The sequence below is a fragment of the Miscanthus floridulus genome, chromosome 19, assembly GCF_019320115.1.
Source record: "Miscanthus floridulus cultivar M001 chromosome 19, ASM1932011v1, whole genome shotgun sequence".
NCBI lineage: Eukaryota > Viridiplantae > Streptophyta > Magnoliopsida > Poales > Poaceae > Miscanthus > Miscanthus floridulus.
In genome coordinates this window covers 2827158-2847039 of record NC_089598.1, presented here as the reverse complement: position 1 = coordinate 2847039, position 19882 = coordinate 2827158, and the positions used below count along the sequence as shown (strand labels likewise).

General features: G+C 46.7%; 2 protein-coding genes across 9 annotated transcripts; both read right to left on the bottom strand.

The window, feature by feature from the left end:
• Positions 1–7011: 7011 nt before the first annotated feature.
• LOC136527644 (mitotic checkpoint protein BUB3.1-like) lies at positions 7012–13042 on the bottom strand. 2 transcript variants are annotated; one of them, XM_066520434.1, is made up of 9 exons: positions 12635–13031; positions 12396–12526; positions 11496–11578; positions 10524–10790; positions 9005–9080; positions 7876–7956; positions 7717–7795; positions 7529–7629; positions 7012–7428 (listed from the first exon to the last, which is right to left on the bottom strand). In XM_066520434.1, the coding sequence occupies exons 1-9, from the start codon at positions 12761–12763 to the stop codon at positions 7344–7346; spliced, it is 1032 nt and encodes a 343-aa protein (XP_066376531.1). In that variant the 5' UTR covers positions 12764–13031; the 3' UTR covers positions 7012–7343. The 2 variants fall into 2 exon arrangements, with proteins under 2 accessions (XP_066376531.1, XP_066376532.1); XM_066520435.1 differs by lacking the exon at positions 7012–7428 and adding an exon at positions 8733–8830 and having other exon boundaries at positions 12635–13042.
• Positions 13043–13620: 578 nt separating this feature from the next.
• Positions 13621–17425, bottom strand: LOC136529035 (putative pentatricopeptide repeat-containing protein At1g77010, mitochondrial). 7 transcript variants are annotated; one of them, XM_066522066.1, is made up of 4 exons: positions 14870–17425; positions 14664–14732; positions 13904–13980; positions 13621–13823 (listed from the first exon to the last, which is right to left on the bottom strand). In XM_066522066.1, the coding sequence occupies exon 1, from the start codon at positions 17253–17255 to the stop codon at positions 15195–15197; it is 2061 nt and encodes a 686-aa protein (XP_066378163.1). In that variant the 5' UTR covers positions 17256–17425; the 3' UTR covers positions 13621–13823; positions 13904–13980; positions 14664–14732; positions 14870–15194. The 7 variants fall into 7 exon arrangements, with proteins under 7 accessions (XP_066378163.1, XP_066378165.1, XP_066378168.1 ...); XM_066522068.1 differs by lacking the exon at positions 13904–13980; XM_066522065.1 differs by lacking the exons at positions 13621–13823; positions 13904–13980 and adding an exon at positions 14010–14406.
• Between the last annotated feature and the right edge of the window lie 2457 nt (positions 17426–19882).

Below are 19882 nucleotides of genomic sequence, written 5' to 3'. Positions count from 1 at the left end.
AACTACATCATCACTGACCACAGGACTAACTTCACCGGGAAGAAGTTCCTGGACTTCAGTGATGGATACAGCATCAGGATCGACTGGGCCTCGGTCGGACATCCATGTACTAACGGTTAGGTCGAGCGTGCCAATGGCATGGTCCTCCAAGGACTTAAGCCACGCATCTTCGTCCAACTCAACAAGTACGCCGGGCGATGGGTTGCAGAGGTCCCAGCGATCCTTTGGAGCCTAAGAATGACCCTGAATCGATCCACAGGGTTCACACCCTTCTTCCTGACCTACGAAGCTGAAGCAGTGCTGCCCTTCGACCTCGACCACGGCGCCCCAAGAGTGAAGGCTTTTGATCGCGACCGAGCCATGGAAGCTCAGCAAGACACAGTCGACCTGCTCGAGGAGGCCTGCGAGACGACCGTCATCCGCTCCGCTCGCTATCAGCAAACTCTTCGCAGGTACCACAAAAGGAAGATCAGGGGGAGGATCCTCGAAGTCGATGATCTCGTGCTTTGAAGGACCCAATCAACGAAGGAAAAACACAAACTCTCTCCACCATGGGAAGGACCCTACACGGTAACCGAAGTGATCCGACCAGGTGCCTACCGACTGGAGGATGACAACGGCAACGTTCTCACCAACACTTGGAACATTGAATAGCTACGTCGTTTTCCCCTAAATTTGGTCTTACTGCTTTTTAGTCAAACACTTGCTCCTGTAAAGCACCCCAGCCTAAACATTTTCAGCCCAGGTAGCTCGGGGGCTCCATGAGGGTACAATACTAAATACTACTGCTCTTTTTTACTATCACATGGTAAAGAACTTTTTTGCCCAAACAAAAGTGCATTCCATTCCTTTGATTACCCTACGTAACTTTGTTCTTACTCCCAACCGAACGCACCCCGTCACAACCTACGGTTATGAGCAGCTGAGCCCCGCAGGCCATGCCTAGGTTCCTAAAAGTTGTAGGCTACGGAACGAACGGGCAGGTGCGAAAAAGAAAGGATAAAAATAAAGCTATGCTAGGATAAAAAACAAGGAACGGATAGTGATTCTATCACAAAAACAAAACTGATGCATTCATTGATACAAAAAAACTGTTCACACAGGGGCTCCCCCACGAACTTAACGATTACATTTGCTAACTACTTCTACTCCAAATACTACTATGGCCGCTCGGCGGCATCAGCTGATGCCAAAGGAGAAGCCACGGGCCTCGCCCGGTTCCGCTCCCTCGACTTCGGCGAGCGCAACGGGTACCTCAAGGGCGTCACACCCATAGATGGTCAGTAGAAGAGCATGGAGCCCCTGACCTTCTCATGTAGTCAAGGCAGCTCCTAGGCAGGGACGCCGCCCGCTGAGGTATGGCGACCGTGGCTGGAAGACATCTCATCAAACTTTATGAACTGGCTAACCTGAGCAGTTCTAGGCATGGAACCCTCCACTAGCATGATCCTAGGCACCTTCCCCTCCGACAAGGCTCGCCCGGTGAAGATCCACCGAAAAGAGTCCACGCACGACTCCATCCCGAAAAAGGCCTCGCAGACTAATCCAGCGCGCCACCTCCTTCAGCGGAAGCTGCCCCTTCTCAGGCAAAGACAGCCAGCACTGCCTCGGGCAGCCTCTAGCTTGACATTGCACTCTGGATTCACGAAGAGATCTGTGAGTTCTCCCCCTCGCTTACCCTCTCTCTCACTTAGGAACCACCACGGCATACAGGCACTCTTGATGAGAGGGAAGAAGGAGGAGAGGCAATAGTTGGAGAATAGGCAAAGGACTGCGATGAGAAGCCTTCTCCCTTCCCCTATTTAAGGAGGAAATGCAACAGCTAAAGAAGGGCAAAGGATCAGAGCAAAAAACTCTCTCCCTTCCCCCATTCAATGCGGATGGGAAACGATGGGACGCACACTGACCGATGGAACAGCGCCTGGTCAGATAGGACGAGGCCTGGGTATGGCCTACCACTATCGCACGATCGAGCACGAGAAACAAAGCGCCACCACGAGTAGGCGGCCCTCCGCCTTCCTAGGCGAAACTTGGAAAAGCCCACACAACGGGATCTCCTCCAGGAGACACCATCGGGCTTCCTAAGTCAATCGAACGGCTCCCAAAAACACCGAGAGACAGGTAAGGAGCAAAGGGATGCCCTAGGTAGGCCATGCCGACTCCGTCATAAACGATGAGTGCGGGTCCCGGTCAGACATTTCCGATTGGAGCTCTTCAAACCCAGTCACTCGAGTCATCAAGGTAACATTACCGACCCCCACTCTTTTCTTTATAATCATTCATACATCCATACATGCATTCATTCCATACGCCCGCGCCACCGGACGATTCTACCCGAATCGCCCGGGGGCTCGGGAACTAAAAGCATCGCACATGCGGCTAAATCCATCACAACGCTCCGTGTTGCATCACGAAGTGGCAGTTGCCTCATTCGACATGAGCAACGACCGACCGAGATTCGAAGGCTGGCCCATGAAGGGCTCGAGGCCGCCTCGCGTCAAACAGAGCCAGGGGAGAAAACACAAATGAGCCCCGTGCAGTCCTTGCCCAGTCTACCCCGAAGCGGACAGGGTCATCTCAACCTTCTCGTTCGATCCTAAACCTCTGCCAAACCCACAGAATCTCCATCAAGGGGAGGCCAGCGGGCCACCCAGGTCAGTCTCTGGAATGACCTAGGCATCTGTCGGGTTGCAGGTAAAGGAGCAGCGGAATGTCATAAGAGGGCTATGCCGACCCCATCACGAACGATGGACCCGGATTCCACTCGATCATACCCGTTAGCGAGCTCACCGAGCGCGTCACTCAAGCCCGAGCGATCGAGGCAAGCGACAAAGCTCAGCCCCTCCGGTTGGGAGAAACCGAGGACGGGGTAACACACAAAACTCAAAACCGACCCCTACCAAGACCAACGGGGCTTAGGGGCTCAAGACACCTAAACTAAACTGCCTCCGTTGCGCGGGCTGAACTGATGCAAGGATCCGCGAGCTCCGTCTCGCTCGATCCCTAAACTAACTGCCTTGGCTGCGTGGGCTGCACCAACACCAAGATCCGCGAGTTTCATCTCGCCCGATCCCTAAACTAACTGCCTCGGCTACGCGGGCTGCACCGACGCCAGGATCTGCGAGCTCCGCCTTGCCCGATCCCCTAAACTAACTGCCTCAGCTATGCGGGCTGCACCGACGCTAAGATCTGCGAGCTCCATCTTGCCCGATCCTTAAACTAACTGCCTCGGCTGCGCGGGCTGCACCGACACCAGGATCCGCGAGCTCCGCCTCGCCCGATCGCTAAACTAACTGCCTTGGCTGTGCGGGCCGCACCGACGCTAGGATTTGCGAGCTCCGCCTCGCCCGATCCCTAAACTAACTACCTTGGCTGCGCGGGCTGCACCGACGCCAGGATCCACGAGCTCCGTCTCGTCCGATCCCTAAACTAACTGACTCGGTTGCGCGGGCTGCATCGACTCAAATACACGCACACACGCCCGCTGACAACCCCCCCCCCCAAACGATTCAGCCCGAATCACCCTGGGGCTACACCCGTGGGTGCGCTCGCGCGCACCCGCTGACAAAAAAACCCACTAAATGATTTGGCCTGAATCGCTCGGGGGCTCGGGGGCTACACCCGTGGGTGCGCTCGCGCGCACCCGCTGACAAAACGAAACGACCCCCGCTGGCAACACGGAAAACCCCCCGGACGATTCTACCTAAATCGCCCGAGGGCTCGGGGGCTACACCTAGGGGTGCGCTTGCGCGCACCCGCCGTCAAGACAAAAATCCCCCAGACGATTCTACCCGAATCACCCGGAGGCTCCTGTCGGGTTCATAAACCCGGGGTCCCTTACGGACCGGCTTCCCAACGAAAGGCTCGGCCCAGCAGACAACGTTGCGAACCAACGCGCAACTCTTGGACTGGCCCAAGTACCTAAATGACAGGCCAGGAGGGCGATCCAATCTCTGACCAGAAGGCCTGGCCGAGGGGGAACGGCTGAAAGCTCTAGTTTGGTTTTGGTAAATTGATGAAACCCGAAGTGCTAACCTAGTTCATCAAGTGATTATGAGATAGGTAGCACACTTCAAGTAAAGAAGCAAATGAAGATCATAACATGACAATGGTGGTAGCATGGAGATGATCAAGGGCTTAAACTTGAAGAGAAGAAAGAGAAAAACAAAAAGCTCAAGGCAAAGGTATAACTTGTAGGAGCTATTTTATTTTGGTGATCAAGATACTTAGAGAGTGTGATCACATTTAGGTTTGATAGCCGTACTATTAAGAGGGGTGAAGAAGTAAGAGTTGAAATGGAGTTGATCGAAATGATGCTGGCGTCGGTCTACTGACCGGACGCTGGGTCACTCAGCGACCGGACGCTGAAAGGCTACGTCCGGTCGAGCTGTCAGACAGCACAGTGGCTAGGGTTAAGCACCGGACACTGGCTGCGTCCGGTCAAGGTGGACCGGACGCGTCCGGTCGAAAAAACATGCCTCGGGGAGCTTACTGGAAACGACCGGACGCTGAGGCTTCAGCGTCCGATCAGTTTTACCGGAGCGTCCGGTCAGCTTCGCAGCCGTTGAAATCTGACGAACAGCGTTTGAAGCTGGTGACGCGTGGCGTCCATCGGGCGACCGGACGCTGAGGGCCAGCGTCCGGTCAGTATGACCGGAGCGTCCGGTCAGAGCGCGTTTTGCCCAGTGAAGGGGTATAACGGCTCTATTTGATTGGGGCTCTATTTATAGCCCCATGGCCGGCTCAAGGGAGTACTCTTGCATATTTTCATTGACATAGCAACCTTGTGAGCCTAGCTAAAGGACTCCCACTCATCTACATCATTGACTCATCATCATAGTGAGATTGGGAGTGATCCAAGTGCATTGCTTGAGTGATTGCATCTAGAGGCACTTAGTGATCGTGTTTCGCTGCGGATTTCGCTTGTTACTCTTGGTGGTTGCCGCCACCTAGATGGCTTGGAGCAACAAGGATCGTTGAGTGGAGGAGGTGATTGTCTCCGACTCCGATCGTGGTGATTGTGATGGGTTCTTGACCTTTCCCCGGCGGAGCGCCAAAAGGTACTCTAGTAAATTGCTTGTGGCTTGTGTGATCCTCATCTTGTGTTGGTTGTGCGGCACCCTATTGAGGGTTTGGCGAGTGATGCCAATCAGCGCGTGAACCTCCAAGTGAGTGAATCGCCATAACGAGGACTAGCTTGCCGGCAAGCAAGTGAACCTCGATAAAAAACATTGTGTTCATCATTTGACTCCGAGGTGATTGGTCTACATTGGTATTCATTATTGTGATTGATTGGTTCCTACCACTACACGGCGGTATAACTCTCTTGCTCACTCTTACATTACCGCAAACTATTTATCAAGCTCTTTAGTGTAGCTAGTTGTGAGAGCTTGTTTGTTTGATTAGTGTTGCTCTTTAGTTAGTCTTTGAGAGCACACTAATTTAGCTAAGTGTCATAGCTATTGTGTGGACATACACTATTCAAAATAGAATTGAGGTAGGTGGCTTGCATTTTAGTAGGCTAGCGCAACACTCGCTTCGCCGCAAAATTGTCTAACACATTTTGTTAAGTGTTGTTGTAGAATTTTATTAGGCTATTCACCCCCCCCTCTAGCCATTAGGACCTTTCAACGGCGCCTGCTTTCGACTCCGGCCCACCCCTCCGACCGGAGCGCTCGCTTCGGCCTCTAGCCTGCCTCCGGACGGCCTCTCCGACCGGAGGGCCTGGCCAAAACACCACTTTCGACTCTGACCCGCTTCTCCGACCGGGAACACGCCGAACTCCTGCTTATTGTTCTTCTTCGACTGGCGCAATCAGAGCCGACTAGGACCAACCAACCGGGGGCGTCCGCTCTGTAAGGACCAGGAAACGGATAGAGAAAAGTAAGGCAGGGCGCACAAGTCAAACCGTAATACTAGGGACCGTACCCTGCGACCCTCCTGGCACGACAGAACCCAAGCAGTATTATAGGCGCCAATATTTTCCCCTACAGTATTGTGGGCGCCATCAACTCCCATACCAGACAAATATGGTAAGGCTCCCCCACGTGCCTCTAGGGCATCAACAGCGTTGTGGGCGCCGGTATTTACCGTACCAGGCGAACATGGTAAGACCTCTTGTATGCCTCTGGGTATCAACAGTGTGGCAGGCACTGACATCTGTCATACCTGAAGAAGATGACGCAACTTCCAACGTGCATCTGACACTAAACAGTATTGTGGGCGTCTACCATCATCTTGTACCCGCCGGCGTGGGCAACAAGACTTAGTAGCATACGTACTCTCTCCCTCTCACTTGTATTCATCTATAAAAGGGGATACGCTCTCTCCCAAATTGACTCAGTTCGATAGAGATCGATCAGTTTACTAGTACACATCAACAAAACCACCAGGTTCGAACCACAAGCACACGCTCGAACACTTAACATATAGCAGGCTCCTGTCAATCTCGGCCCTTTGTACTAGAGTCCGACCGGACCTCTTATACCCTAATCTTTCTCCCTTCCGTTTGTAACCCCACAACAAACTTCGAGCACCTGGACTCAGGAATAAAGTCACCGACCGACTCAAACTAGACGTAGGGCACGTTGCCTGAACCAATATAAACCCTATGTCATTGAGTGTTAAGCCACCTCCGATCACAACGTACGGCAAAACTATAAATATTTATGTGTTTGTCACTTTCTGCACCGACACATTTAAAGTCCTTAGGTGGTTCCAGTGGACACACATCTTCCATGACATACTCCTCCAGTCTATGCACCTCACAAGACAGGCCCAACCTGATCATAGCTAAATCCTAGTCTGTCCTAGAATTAGCCCGACAACCAAACGCCCCTGCAAGTGCCCGAAAATGGAAAGAGTAGCGCACGCACAGGCAGAAGATCAGGAGTGAAAAGGATGAGTGCAATGCTCAGGGTGAGGGAACAGAAAGTAGCAGTGAAGGGCGTGCGAAAGATTGGATACCAATCGCACAGACAAATGTGTGATGTTCCCATGATCAATTGCTCATCGTCCAAACGATATCCTGCAACATTAGACTTAACTGGCTCTGGCTGTTTGCCTGCGCAGCACACAGCTGCACCCAGAAAGAGTGCCGGGGTAGTTCTTAAGATAATGCAAATCGAATAGACTAAATCCCTCTCGAAATATACAATCAGCTGGAACATTAAATGTTTCCGAGGACAAGTAAAACGGAAGAAGAGGACCCAGATTAAGAAACAGGCGTTTCACTTCTTTCAACACAAACAAGCACTGCGTCAACTAATGCAATTGACATCAACTTAAGAGAAGTACGGGTCATCTAACCACATGACTGATACCGCAGCCAACAGATCACAACACTACTGGGGGGCGGCTAATGCCTTGGGCTTTGGCTTCACCTCGACTTCATTCACTGTTCGGATAAATATTGCATCAGGCTCATGCCTGAAATGCACAAGAACACTGGTGAGTAAACATTTTTTTTCTTAATCTTATGTGAACAGAGATTTGTCAGACAAAGTAGTTCAGCATTATTCAGTATTACGTTTTTTTTCCCTCTTCGTAAGTGTAGCTGGATGCCACAGCAAGCAGATGGCCATCCTTACTGAATGACAGAGCAGCGATGCTTGATGCGTACTTTGAGTACTGCAACCAAAAGTAGGGAAATCATGAATACAAGAAACGTTTCAGACAGTAGCATCCCAATGAAGCAAAACTCTTCACTTGGTTTACCTGATATAGTCTTTTCTTGTTAATGCCATCCCACACATTCACAAATCCATCACACCCTCCGGTGGCAAATGTTCCATATCTGCACAAGGATGAGAAAATGAGAACTAATAATCCAATGAGATATCAAACTAGCAAGAAATTGGAACATCAAGGCTTTACATGGGATGGAAAGCAATTGCATTGACAGGATAAACAGTGTCCCTGCCAGCTTCAGATTTCCGGTGACACTTGAAAGCATACCTGCACGAAAAATTGCCCTAGATCATTGCCACTAGAGATGCAAGAGGGTACCAATTGTATTTTGTGGCTCAGCTAGTTTAGTTCATTGCCCCTTTAAACTAATTTAAATTAATTGGTTTAGCATGCTACTCTAGTTCATTTTGACAAGTTTTGCACGACGGTCGACCCAATGACCCAAAACAAGTGGAACGGAACATACATCCCTAGGCACTACTGTTCAGTCTAGGTTTCCAGAAGAAGGTAAGTGTACAGTAGCATCATTTCACTACTTTTAGTAACACAAAACAGGTAGTTTGTACTTGGTACATATGCAGTGCAATCTGTAACTGTAACCAGGCACAATCATACAATCAAATTTAGTTTAGGAAACAACTAGAAAATGCCAGGAAAAAAACCTCAATTTACTTCCTAAGTGATACTCTCTTTTGAGAGATAAGAAAAACACAAATTTCTAAAAAGACTCAAAATAACAGGAAAAAGAAATAACAAGGTTACTGTTTGCAGGCAATTTTGTTTTCATTGTTCTAACAGCTTTTGAGTTTGAATTGGCATTATAAAATGTTGGTACAGACACTACATAGACTGCCCCAATCTTTGTTTGAATTTGAATAACATAAACAATTGATCTGCATTACAACTGAAGTGTCAGCATGTTTGCATGTAAGTCGATCACAGATTGCTATAAGCTTCAAAAAATATAAAAAAAGGGCGTACCCAGTGCAGAGAGCTCCCGCTCTGTGCGGGGTCTGGGGAAGAGTGTCAGTGGCAAGCCTTACCCTCGCCTGTGCAATGCGAGGAGACCGCGACTCGAACCCAGGACCTTCCAGTCACAGGAGGTAAGACTCTACCGCTTACACCAGGCCCGCCCTTCAAGCTTCAAAAAATATATATGGGGAATTGTGAAAGTGTGTTTGCAAATGAAGTTTCACTATCCATTGTTTCAATTGATGATACAGGAACCACATGTACAGTTCAGTCATAGTATTGAGCAATTATAAGACGTCAGACATGCACCCATCTTTTGGCAGCTAAGGTGCAGAAAACATACTTTTTAGACTGAGCAGACTCGGATAGATCAAAGAATTCCATGGAAACTCGCCCTTCAACAGAACTTAGAGCATATCCTGAAGCAAGACACAGAAGACTGAGATCAGCATACAGCATGCATATTTGGTTTATATACATCATACTATAATTTGAAAAGTAAATAAACAATATTGAACAATAAATGTACAAAATACAGGCAGCTTGAACAGAATACTATACGTCTATAATTATTAAGAAAAGGACAGACCAGTCGTCCAACCTGGAAAAACTAAAACTGAAAGCTGACCAGTATGCCCGCACCATACTACCTGGACCACTACAGAGCAGCTAACAGCAATCAAACTGTAGTTGAATAAGCAGGTTTCCTGTAAACAAGACTCATTTGAATTGGCCACCCAATCCTCGAGGAATATTTCCCAAGAGTGTCAAAAACATGACTTTTCAAAACACGGGTAACACTTCTCAAATACCCTAATCTACCACCTATGGTAGGCATGATCTTGAATATACACATGTTTCAGGTAGTAACTAAATGGAACAAGACCTGTGTAGTGTGGTAATCTGTAGCTTACCGCACTTTCCATTATTGATAGAACTAAGGGATGTGATGCCCTTTTAAGAAAAGGTTAGATACAGACAGTGCATCAAACAAACACTATCGGAATTCATTATACAGGCACTAGTTTACGATTTTAATAGAATGTAAATAAGTAATTATTGTTGAACTCGGAAGAATATTCTGAATTCTAATACAAGAATAAGCTCTCGCAGCATGGTACCAAGAGTGGCATAGTTATTCGGGATTATTACTTCCATACTGCTATTGATTTGGAAGATAGATCATGAAAAGCTAGTATAAACAATAACTAGAAGTGAAAAAATAAACAAAGTTAAGTTGCAACTTAAAAATTTCAAGGCGTGGACAGACGACAGAGACAGCACCAGAAAACTTATTCACTGAAGTTAAATCAACAGATAAAATTCTAATACCCCCATCTTAATATGTGATAAAAAACATACTATAAAAAATACATACACACATGTTAATGCTACATTTTTAATAGGTTTCCTTATCATTCATGTGGAACAACTTAAACGACACTAACCATGTGCTGTCCAGATTTAGATTATTTGATTTTGTAATTAAACATACAGAGGAAATTCAATGTCCATTTGGATGAACCTACCCAATAATCCTCAACTCAAACTCATAAATAAAGATTGAATTGAACTTATGGAACCTGTCATGGCCCTGTATGGTCCATGGCCTTCTTGGGCCATGGCAGAATCTTGAGGTGCCCCTAATCTTTATTCTAGATGAAAGCCCCCATCACAAATAAAGACAACCAAGTATCAACAGAAACGTAGCACTAGTAGACTAAAAAAAGAGCTAAAGGAAATCCGTGAATGCAAATCGATATATTTACTGTTGCTCTACTATATAAACAGAATAAGAATATACAATTAAAAACCAAATACGTGTTGTCAACTAGCAACCTAATCAAGATGGAAGCAATTACCTGTTCCATTGGGGAAACATCGAACACATCGTGTTTGATATTTCAAAGAAGAGTCTCTTTTTTGCTCAGGTTGAGACATATTGCGCAGGTCATAAATATTTACATGCCTTCCTGCTGTTGCAACAACCAACCTGTTTCCTACTAATGAAAGAGAATATACACGTTCAGGTTGAGCATATGTCCCAACAAGGGTACGCTCTGGTCCACTCACTCCTCTCGGATCCCAGCATTTTACAGTTTTATCCCAGCTGCCAGTGATGACTTGACCTAAATAAAACAAAACAGACAGTTTAATTCTGACTCATTAGGTAGTCACCTATAAAGCACAACAGATCAAGTACAATACGTAAAAGAACACCAAGTGCATTAAAAGGGCTTTTCATTATTTAACTTCAACCCCAGAGATTTATTGAAATTACAAAAGAGCATTTCATCAGCTTAGGAAATTTCATTCAATTTAATAACATAATTCCTGGAATAGCAAGGGAACAACTATTCTCACATGACCATAATCATCATAGAACAAAGACATGCCACGATTGGACAGAGATTGTGATTAAATTGAGGACCATGCATAGTTAATTTGCTGAGAACTGAAATACTACAAAACATTCCAAGACCAAAAAAAAGGAAACAAAAAAAAAGGTATCAAATACATGACTCTGACAAGGACATCTGTACAATCCTCAACACAAATTGAGAGACAAAGGTTTTAATGCAGAACCAAATCCATGTAGCAGATCAAGTAATAGGAAAATAACTTCTATTTTGCCCTAGGATTAAATACTTTCAAAAACATAACTGCATAACTATATATAGTGTTTTCGGAATTCAAGTAAGAAAATAGTTATCAATGTGTTCTATTTATAGAAAACGTAATTTTTGACTGCATCAGGCTGCACAAGTACCTTGCAGAAGAAAAGTAAAAGCTAGAACAGAAATCCAAAAGCAATTCAGTAGGAATAAAAGTACCCGCAGCATAAGAGTATTCCACGCAACGAACCGGACCATCATGCCGCCCCAAAACATCTTCCTTGGACGAGCTAAATACCAACCTGAAATAGATAATTTGGGCCTATTACTTGTCCTCGCAATCACATATATAAAAGAGAAGGCAAATCTAAGCGTATTTGCATGCAAACTAATTATGGAAAGAAGTAACATTCAATAATCAGATCTTCAGGTTTCCATGTAAGTGGATCCCAGACAATGCAAATGTAAGTTTATTTACAAGCTACCAATTATGGAACTAGCAGCATTCAATGAAACAAACTGGGCACAATGATTGTCCATCTTACATGAAGAACTCTGATTACATCAAACAATAAACATAAAACCAAACATTTACATCTGGTTTCATGAACAGTTGGACAAATTTAGAAGGACAGGCCCAGATATTTCCCAACTTAAATATAATATAAACACCACACAACTGCCATTCTAGAACAGAATCCTGTCAGTAGAAAACTGACAGATTTCTCTTTCACTATAAAATTCTTTGGTTAGTTATTGCTATGGACAATCCTCAGCGGGAAAAAAAAATCAATAGAGCGCAACAAGTCTCCAGATTTTCTCCTATATGCGAAAGAAAAGAAACATAAAAATCTACTGGGCAGCAACTCGCAAAAATAGTGGATCTATTTTCAAAATCATATGCACCACAAAAGACATTTCAACAACAGCAAATAATATTATTCTCTAACTACATGTGACACAGCATACCTATAGCATCACTCTCACCAAATGGATAACAAAAGTGTGATCTCAAAGCACACAGCCACATGCAATTTTGCAGCTGCAGTGCTTGTGCAAGGTGTGGAATAAGGCAGGAATGGAAGAGACAGATATAACACATAAAAAAAAACAGCTCACCTCCGCACGGTGTGGTCGGCTCCGGCGCTAAACCCCGAGGAGTCGTCGTGGAAACAGCAGTCGAGGACGGCCCCGGGGTGCACGAACTCCCCCTTGAGCACGTTGGCGTCGGCGTCGTAGAGCCGCACCGTCTGCAAGCCCAAGCCCAAACCAGGTCAGATCAGCGGGATCAAAGAGCTAGGGTTTAACGAGCGGGGGAATGGGGGGAACGGGAGAGGAGGCGGCTGACCACCACTGACCTTGTCCCATGAGGAGACGAGGAGGTTGTTGCTGTGGTTGGAGAAACGGAGGTTGGAGATCCCGTCGGCAGGCGGGTTGGCAAGCTCCTTGCCGCTGCCGACGGCAGCTGGCGCGGCGGCGGAGCTCATGGTCGGCGGTGGCAGAGGAGGAGGAGGGATCGGACTAGGGTTTGGGGCGTAGGAGGCGGAGGAGGGGGTTCGAAATTTGAACGCGCAACGAGCGAGGCGAGCACGAGGGACTGAGGGAGGACGATGGATGGGCAGCGGACGGTTTGTTAAAGAAACGGAAATGCTTGGGGAAATCTTTCTGGATTCGAATTTTGAACCACGGCCACGGGAAGCGGAGTGGGGAGGGAGCAAGTGAGGGAGGTGATGAAGCGAGAAGATTCCACGGCGTGGGCGTGCCTCTTCCCGTCAGATCGGCGTGGGCCGAGACGGCAACTGTCTGCCTGCCCTTGCTGGGCCCGCCCATGCATTTCGTGAACATTTTCTCCTTTCTCGTTTCGTTTTGGCATTTTTGTTTCAGAGAAGGACCTCGCTCCGCCTCTTCTATTGCCACAGCGTTGACTCTTTTTTTTTGAAAGGCCACAGCGTTGACTTCAAGGCGCCACGGCACCGTGATGATTGATGAGATATTGGGATTTGTGAAGATGGGGAGTCAAATAGGTTCACTGGAGAACTCGTCCAAGCTAATTTTAACCCGCTAACAATTAATTTTGAGCCTATGTTCTCTTTCGGTCCTGTTTGATTGCATATTGAATTATACTACAAGCAGGTGAATATTTCAAAGTTTTTATCCTAATATGCATATGTGTCTTATGAAAGAGAATGAATGGAGTAAACTTTAGGTGACTAAACTTCAATTCACAACTTTAGTCAACTAAATTTTAGTTTTGACTCTGTTCGGCAGGACTTATTTTGGCTCCGGCTGATTTGTATGGCTGATTTGTTGTAATTACCTGAGCCAGGCAATTTCTCATGCAAACAGCAGCCACAATATTTATATGCTTCGTGCCTCCATGTAAAAACATCAGGCACCTCTTAAAGCTAAACTTCTAGCACATGAAAATGGAGCGCCTCATGTGTTGCGTTTGCCTCCATTTGACGTCTCATAGTCCCATGTGGCTTGCTTCTCTTATGCGAAGGGAACAGCGTAGTACGGCGGGCATCCTGGTCTGTTTGCTTGATCCTATACAAAAAAAACTTGGATTCACGTTCACATAAATGGCTGAATTGTTCACAGAACTCTTCTGCAGAGTGGATCGAGACCTCTATGTTATTCACAAGCAACATATTCCACAAAACAACTCTTCTGGAGCATCCATGAGCCGAATAGAATTGTAGAACTGTGATTGAGTAAACACAAGAGCCTCCTTTGAGCATGCATAAGAAAATCCTTCATACTAGACATGGCATATGACCCTTTCTATAAAATTGAATATTTCGAGCAAACAATATCAAACATGACGCTGTACAAGTGTTCCTCGGTATGAAGTTGTATTGTGATATCCATCAGTACCCAGCAATACACTTCATCGTGTCTGTTCGCTTGAACTTATCAGCCGGCTTATCAGCTAGAATCTACAATATTTTTCCCTCACAACAAAACAGCTTCAGCCGGCTTATCAGCTGGCTTTAATACCAGCCGAACAGGCCTGCATTAATACCATCATATAGGCCACTATCTGGTAACAGTTCGACTATACAGAACTCCATGCAGCTGGGTAGGTTCTATCTGTGTTGGCCACTATCACTGTATTCTCTTTCCTCTCCTACGCAGATTGCAGAAATAATTTTGAAAGTTAATAGTATAATTTCACTGTAATAAAATATGATAGAAAAAGTATATGCTCAAAATTATGACAGTACAATTGCAAGCAAATAATTAGAGATGTAACATAATTTCCAATCCTTGTCGAACTACTATGGTCCAGCTAAAAGACCAAAGGAAAAACGATGGAGAACATCGATAGTTAGCATTTGCTGGGTCCACCAAAATGAAAAGAGTGCTTTTCAAAGTACAGCTAACCTGGTCTAGACCAGGTTCTTTGTTTAACTTCAGAGATCTTCGTTACTTTTCTTCAGATCTACAGATTTTCTGAATGCAAACAGATAATTCTTTTAAAGTTCTGACCATGTCTAGATGGCTATCTAAACAAAATACGAGTACTGGTGATTGGTTTTAGATCAACTTAGAAATGATACAATATGATATGTCCAAAGCTGGTAATGTACCTCTGAAAGTTGTGCTGCCAAAGCTGGTGATTGGTTTTAGATCAACTTAGACTAGACCAGGTCAGTAACGGAAGGTGAGATCAGCGGGAGGGGTAATGTACCTCTGAAAGTTTAGTAACTCGTATGTCACTGCAACATAACAAAATGAATAAAAAGAAGCAAAAGGTCAGATAGAAAGCTATGATGAAAAGCACATATAACAGGATCGTTATTTGTTACCACTTCCTGATTAGCAGAAGACAAATCGAAGAAACCAAAGCCAATAGGGAAGGGCCCAGAGGAAAGGGACCGAGATGCCTGTGGGAGGTGACATTGGCAATTTCCTCTATGCCCTGTCAATCCAACTGCAGCCAGCGTTCTTCGAAATTCTTCTGTCATGCATCATACTCCTAATCTCTGCTGATTTGTCCCAATCCCCAAGAGCTGCGAGTGTGCTTGACAGCTGCACATACAAACTAGAATGCGGTGACACTTCTGTTTCCATCAGTTTGTTTGCAACCTTGTGCAACAGAGCCTCATTGCCCTGGGCTTTGCATGCTCCAATAATAGAAGTCCAACTAATTGAATCAGCTTTGAAAGGCATGTTCTCTATGAACTCAACTGCTTCATCCAGTCGACCTGCTCGGACCAACAGGTCAGTCACACACGCATAATGCTCAGCTGATGGACTCACACCAAAATCTTCCTTCATCCGGTAAAACCATCTCAGTCCCTCTTCCACAAGCCCAGAATGGCAGCATGCAGAAAGGACACCAACAAATGTCCGTTCACTTGGCTTCAGACCCCTACTTTGCATTAAATTTAGAAGTTTCAGTGCCTCAAGTCCATATCCGTTAAAAGCATAACCTATAAGCATTGAGTTCCACAAGACTTCGTCTGGATTATCAATACCACTGAAGATCCTGCATCCATTGGCCAAGTTGCCACATTTGCAGTACAGGTCAATGAGCGAGGACGCTACAATATGGTCAGACTGCAGGCCAAGTGCAATAGCAAGACCAAACATCTGCTCCCCAAAACTTACAGAGCAGATGTTGCCTGATGCACTCAGAGCACTGGATATAGCTACATTGTTAAGCTGCAAACCAAGCCGATGCATCTCAAAGAACAGCTCCATTGCATCAAGAGCATGCCCGTTTTGGCTGAACCCAACAATCATAGAATTCCATGAGATGACACTCTTGCAAGGGATCATATAAAAAACTCTTCTAGCATCATCTATTTGGCCACAGTTTGAGTATACAGTGATCATTGAGTTGAGCACAATGGTGTCATGATGCCTAAGTTCACCGAAAGCTTGGCAGGCATCTGCCCAGCGGCTGCATTTCGAGTAGAAGTCAATGAGAGCACTTGCTGCTATCAAGTCATTGACAGCTCCACTCTTTAAAGCACAAGCATGTGTCTGCTGCCCAGGCTTCAGCATGCCTAAAAAGCCACACATATTCAGAAGAATGGCATAAATTGAAGAATTAGGCAACATGTCTGACCGCAACATCCTGACAAAAAAAACAAAAGCACTATCTCCATGATAGGCAGGGACACAGCCACTGATAAGAGAATTCCATAGAGCAATGCTGGGGTTCTCCACCTTGTCAAAAAGGCATAACGCCTTGTGCAACTGTCCACAAGATGCATAGCCATAGACCAGTGCGGACAGTGAAAATTCATCCACATGTTTTAATCTATCAAGAACAAGGCGAGCAGAGTCCAAATCCCCACACTTGCAATACATGTCAATCAATGCGCAAGCCAATACCGAATCGATTTCTGTCTTGGCAACCACCAACCGGGCGTGAGCTTGCCTCCCAATCTCATACTTCATCCAATCAGCACAAGCGCCAACCACTGTGGTAAGCACAAAGGGGTCATTCCATGGCGAGATCACATCGGAATTGCGCTGCGAACCTATCCTCTTGAGCAGAGCAAATGCCTCATCCACTCGGCCACAGCGGACAAACCTATGCAAGACAGCGTGGCAAGCCACAGCATCCTTCACGGGCATTTCTTCAAGCAGCTCGCCCGCAGTGTCAAGATCCCTAGCACCAGCCAAGCCAGTTATCACCGCATTCCAGGAGAAGGTGTTCCTGTCAGGCATGGAGCGGAACACGCGGAGCGCCGCGCGGTGGTCTCCGGACTTAAAGAAGGAGGTGATGAGCGAGTTGTAGGAGAAGCAGTTCTTCGTGGGCATTTCGTCGAACAGGCGGCGGGCGTCGCGGGAGTGAAGCGGAGAACCGCGCACGTACATGAGGAGGACGGAGTTGGTGGGTGGGAGGGAGGAGGGGACGTGGCCGGATTTGAGGAGAAGCTGGTGGAGCTGCCGGCCGGCGGCCGCGCCGCAGGAGCTGAGGAGCTGGATGCACGAGGGGACGTCGACGGCGACGGCCATGACAGGCCAGCGACTCTTAACTTGGGGAGAGGACGGGCATTACCTGCAGGCGCCTCGAACGTGCTGGCCGCCGCCGAGCCCTGCGCCTCTTCACTCGCCTCGCGCACTGCCCCGCTGGACAGGACAGCTCCTCGCCAGCGCAGCCTCGCACGTGGTCTCCCCCGCCACCGCGTCCCGCGCCCGCTCGACTGATTGCTAGAGGCTTATCTACGGGAGGGGGAATTTGGACAATTGCGGACCCAGGATTTGAAACCAGGTAGTTCTATTAAAAAAATTTGATGAGCAACACGACAAAATTTAAAGAAAAAATTCAGTAAAATAACTATAAATTAACCAAATTAAGATAATACAATTGAAAGGCTCAAAACTTATATAAATTAACCAAACTTATATAAGGTCTTACATAAATAAGAGATTACAATATAAGTTCTAGTTCAAGGCTTTTGCTTTGCGCTTTCTCATTGCCATGAAAGCATGAACTTGGCGGAGATTGGACATAAAAGAAATTCGAAATTTATTTTATAGAAAAATAGTATCAAACAAAGTTTTGGAGTACACCATTGCGAAGAGCTCGTCGAGACAATCGAAACAGAAATATTATTTGCTATATTGGGAGCTTGGATCCAAAAGATATTAATTTTAAAAGAGAAGTCAACGTCCACTTAGCAAACTCTAGGAGAGCCCAACAACACAGCGCCATGCAACACATGCACTAGGCATCGATACTGGCCAGGCGCGTCCCCATCTGCTTCCTCAGTGGGAGAGAGCCGTCGAACGGCCTAGCCACTCTGGTAAAGCCGCATGACTCAGGCAGGAGGCCCCGCCTGCTCCCCAGTTTCACCACGTAGGAGCACAACAGGCCTTGATTGCGCACACTTCGTGACTACGATAACGTGGGCTTCTTTCAGTTTTTTATTGGGCCATACTTTCTATAGGCTAAAGGATTGAAAATGCTGAGTACTAAATAAACTTTGGGTCAGATTTCAGGGTAATCCTGGGCCTACCTAAACTACCCTCTGGGTCCGCCGTTGATTTGGATGCGGCCGCCGGAGGCCACCAGGCCGTGATGCAGCGGCCCACGGCAGGCGGAATAGCGGCGAGAGAGGCGGCGGCTGCGGCGCGAGCGCGGGAGGCTCAGCCTGATATGATGTACGGCCACGATGGACGCTGAGGAAGAGGAACGGGCAGGATTGTCAGCCTGTCGCCTAGTTGCACCCTGCAGAGTGAGCCGGTGAACGCTCTGCTTGCCCGGACATCAAGACGCGCCTATAGTACTATTTCCACGCCGTGTCACGCATACATGTGGGATCCGCGCCACCCCGAACGTAACTAGGGCCATGTTTAGATTGCAAGTTTTTTCACTCTCTCTCTATCACATTAAATCTTTGGACACATGCATGGAGTATTAAATGTAGATAAAAAAATAACTAATTACACAGTTTGATTGTAAATTACGAGACGAATCTTTTGAGCCTAGTTAGGCCATGATTGGACAATAATTGTCAAATACAAACGAAAGTGCTACAGTGCCAAATACTGATTCCTAACCTCAATCTAAACAAGGCCTAGTATCCAGAAGAGAGAAGGCGGCGGAGATGCAACAACCGATCTACTTTTAAAATATTAAGATGCAACACACATAAAGACATATAAATGAAACACTTGATACATATATCTGAAACACTAGAAAACCATTGCAAAAACATACGCAACATCTATATAAAATATGTATAAACATATATAACATCTAGATAAACACACTCACAACCTGTCTAGAAAAAGATGAAACATTAGAAACAAAAGTTTACAACATACGTGTACAATCATTGCAACATAGGTAACATCACGGTCTACTTTCGCAACATCCATACAAAACACTTACAACATACCTCTAAAATACTTGAAACAGACTCTTGCAACATACGCTTTCAAATGCAACATCTACTTGCTGGTTGGATGAAAATGGAGGTTCATCGACGCGGAACTCGACGCCGACGTGAAGCTTGATGCTACGACGTGGCGCGGAAGCCGCCGATGTGGAGATCGTTGGCGGCACGGACCTCGGAAAAGGTCATGGTAGGAGGATGGAGCGCAACGGCGACGGGAGGCACGAGTGCGGGCAAAGGCACGCGGCGCGAGAGGAGTCGGCGCGGGTGAGGGCAGGGTCCATCCCACGAGGAAGGACGTGCAGTGCGCAGAGCGAACGGGCGCAATGCGGGCGGGGGCGGCGTGGGCATGGACAGGTTCTGTTTCACGAGCAGGGGCGCGCAGCGCACATTGCAAACCGGCGACACGAGCGGGTTGACACCGTACGAGGAGCATTACCGCTGCAGAAAAAACCAGGCAGCTCCTCCGTTTCCAATCCTTCCCCTTGTGCGCCGCTTGACAAAAGTAAACTGCTCCTGCTCATGACGGTCCATCCATTGCTTCACATGCCTCCATCTCCATGGAAAAGAACCCACAAACGCATTAAACTAGCTACTGCCAAAGCCATTGTGCGTTTTGATATGGGTCCAATTCTATTTGCTATAGAGTTTTTTTTTCTTAGCAAGCAATCATCACGCCTGTATTAAATTGAAAACTTCATATAACTAACTATTTTAGGGTGTCTATATTTAGGAGCTAGC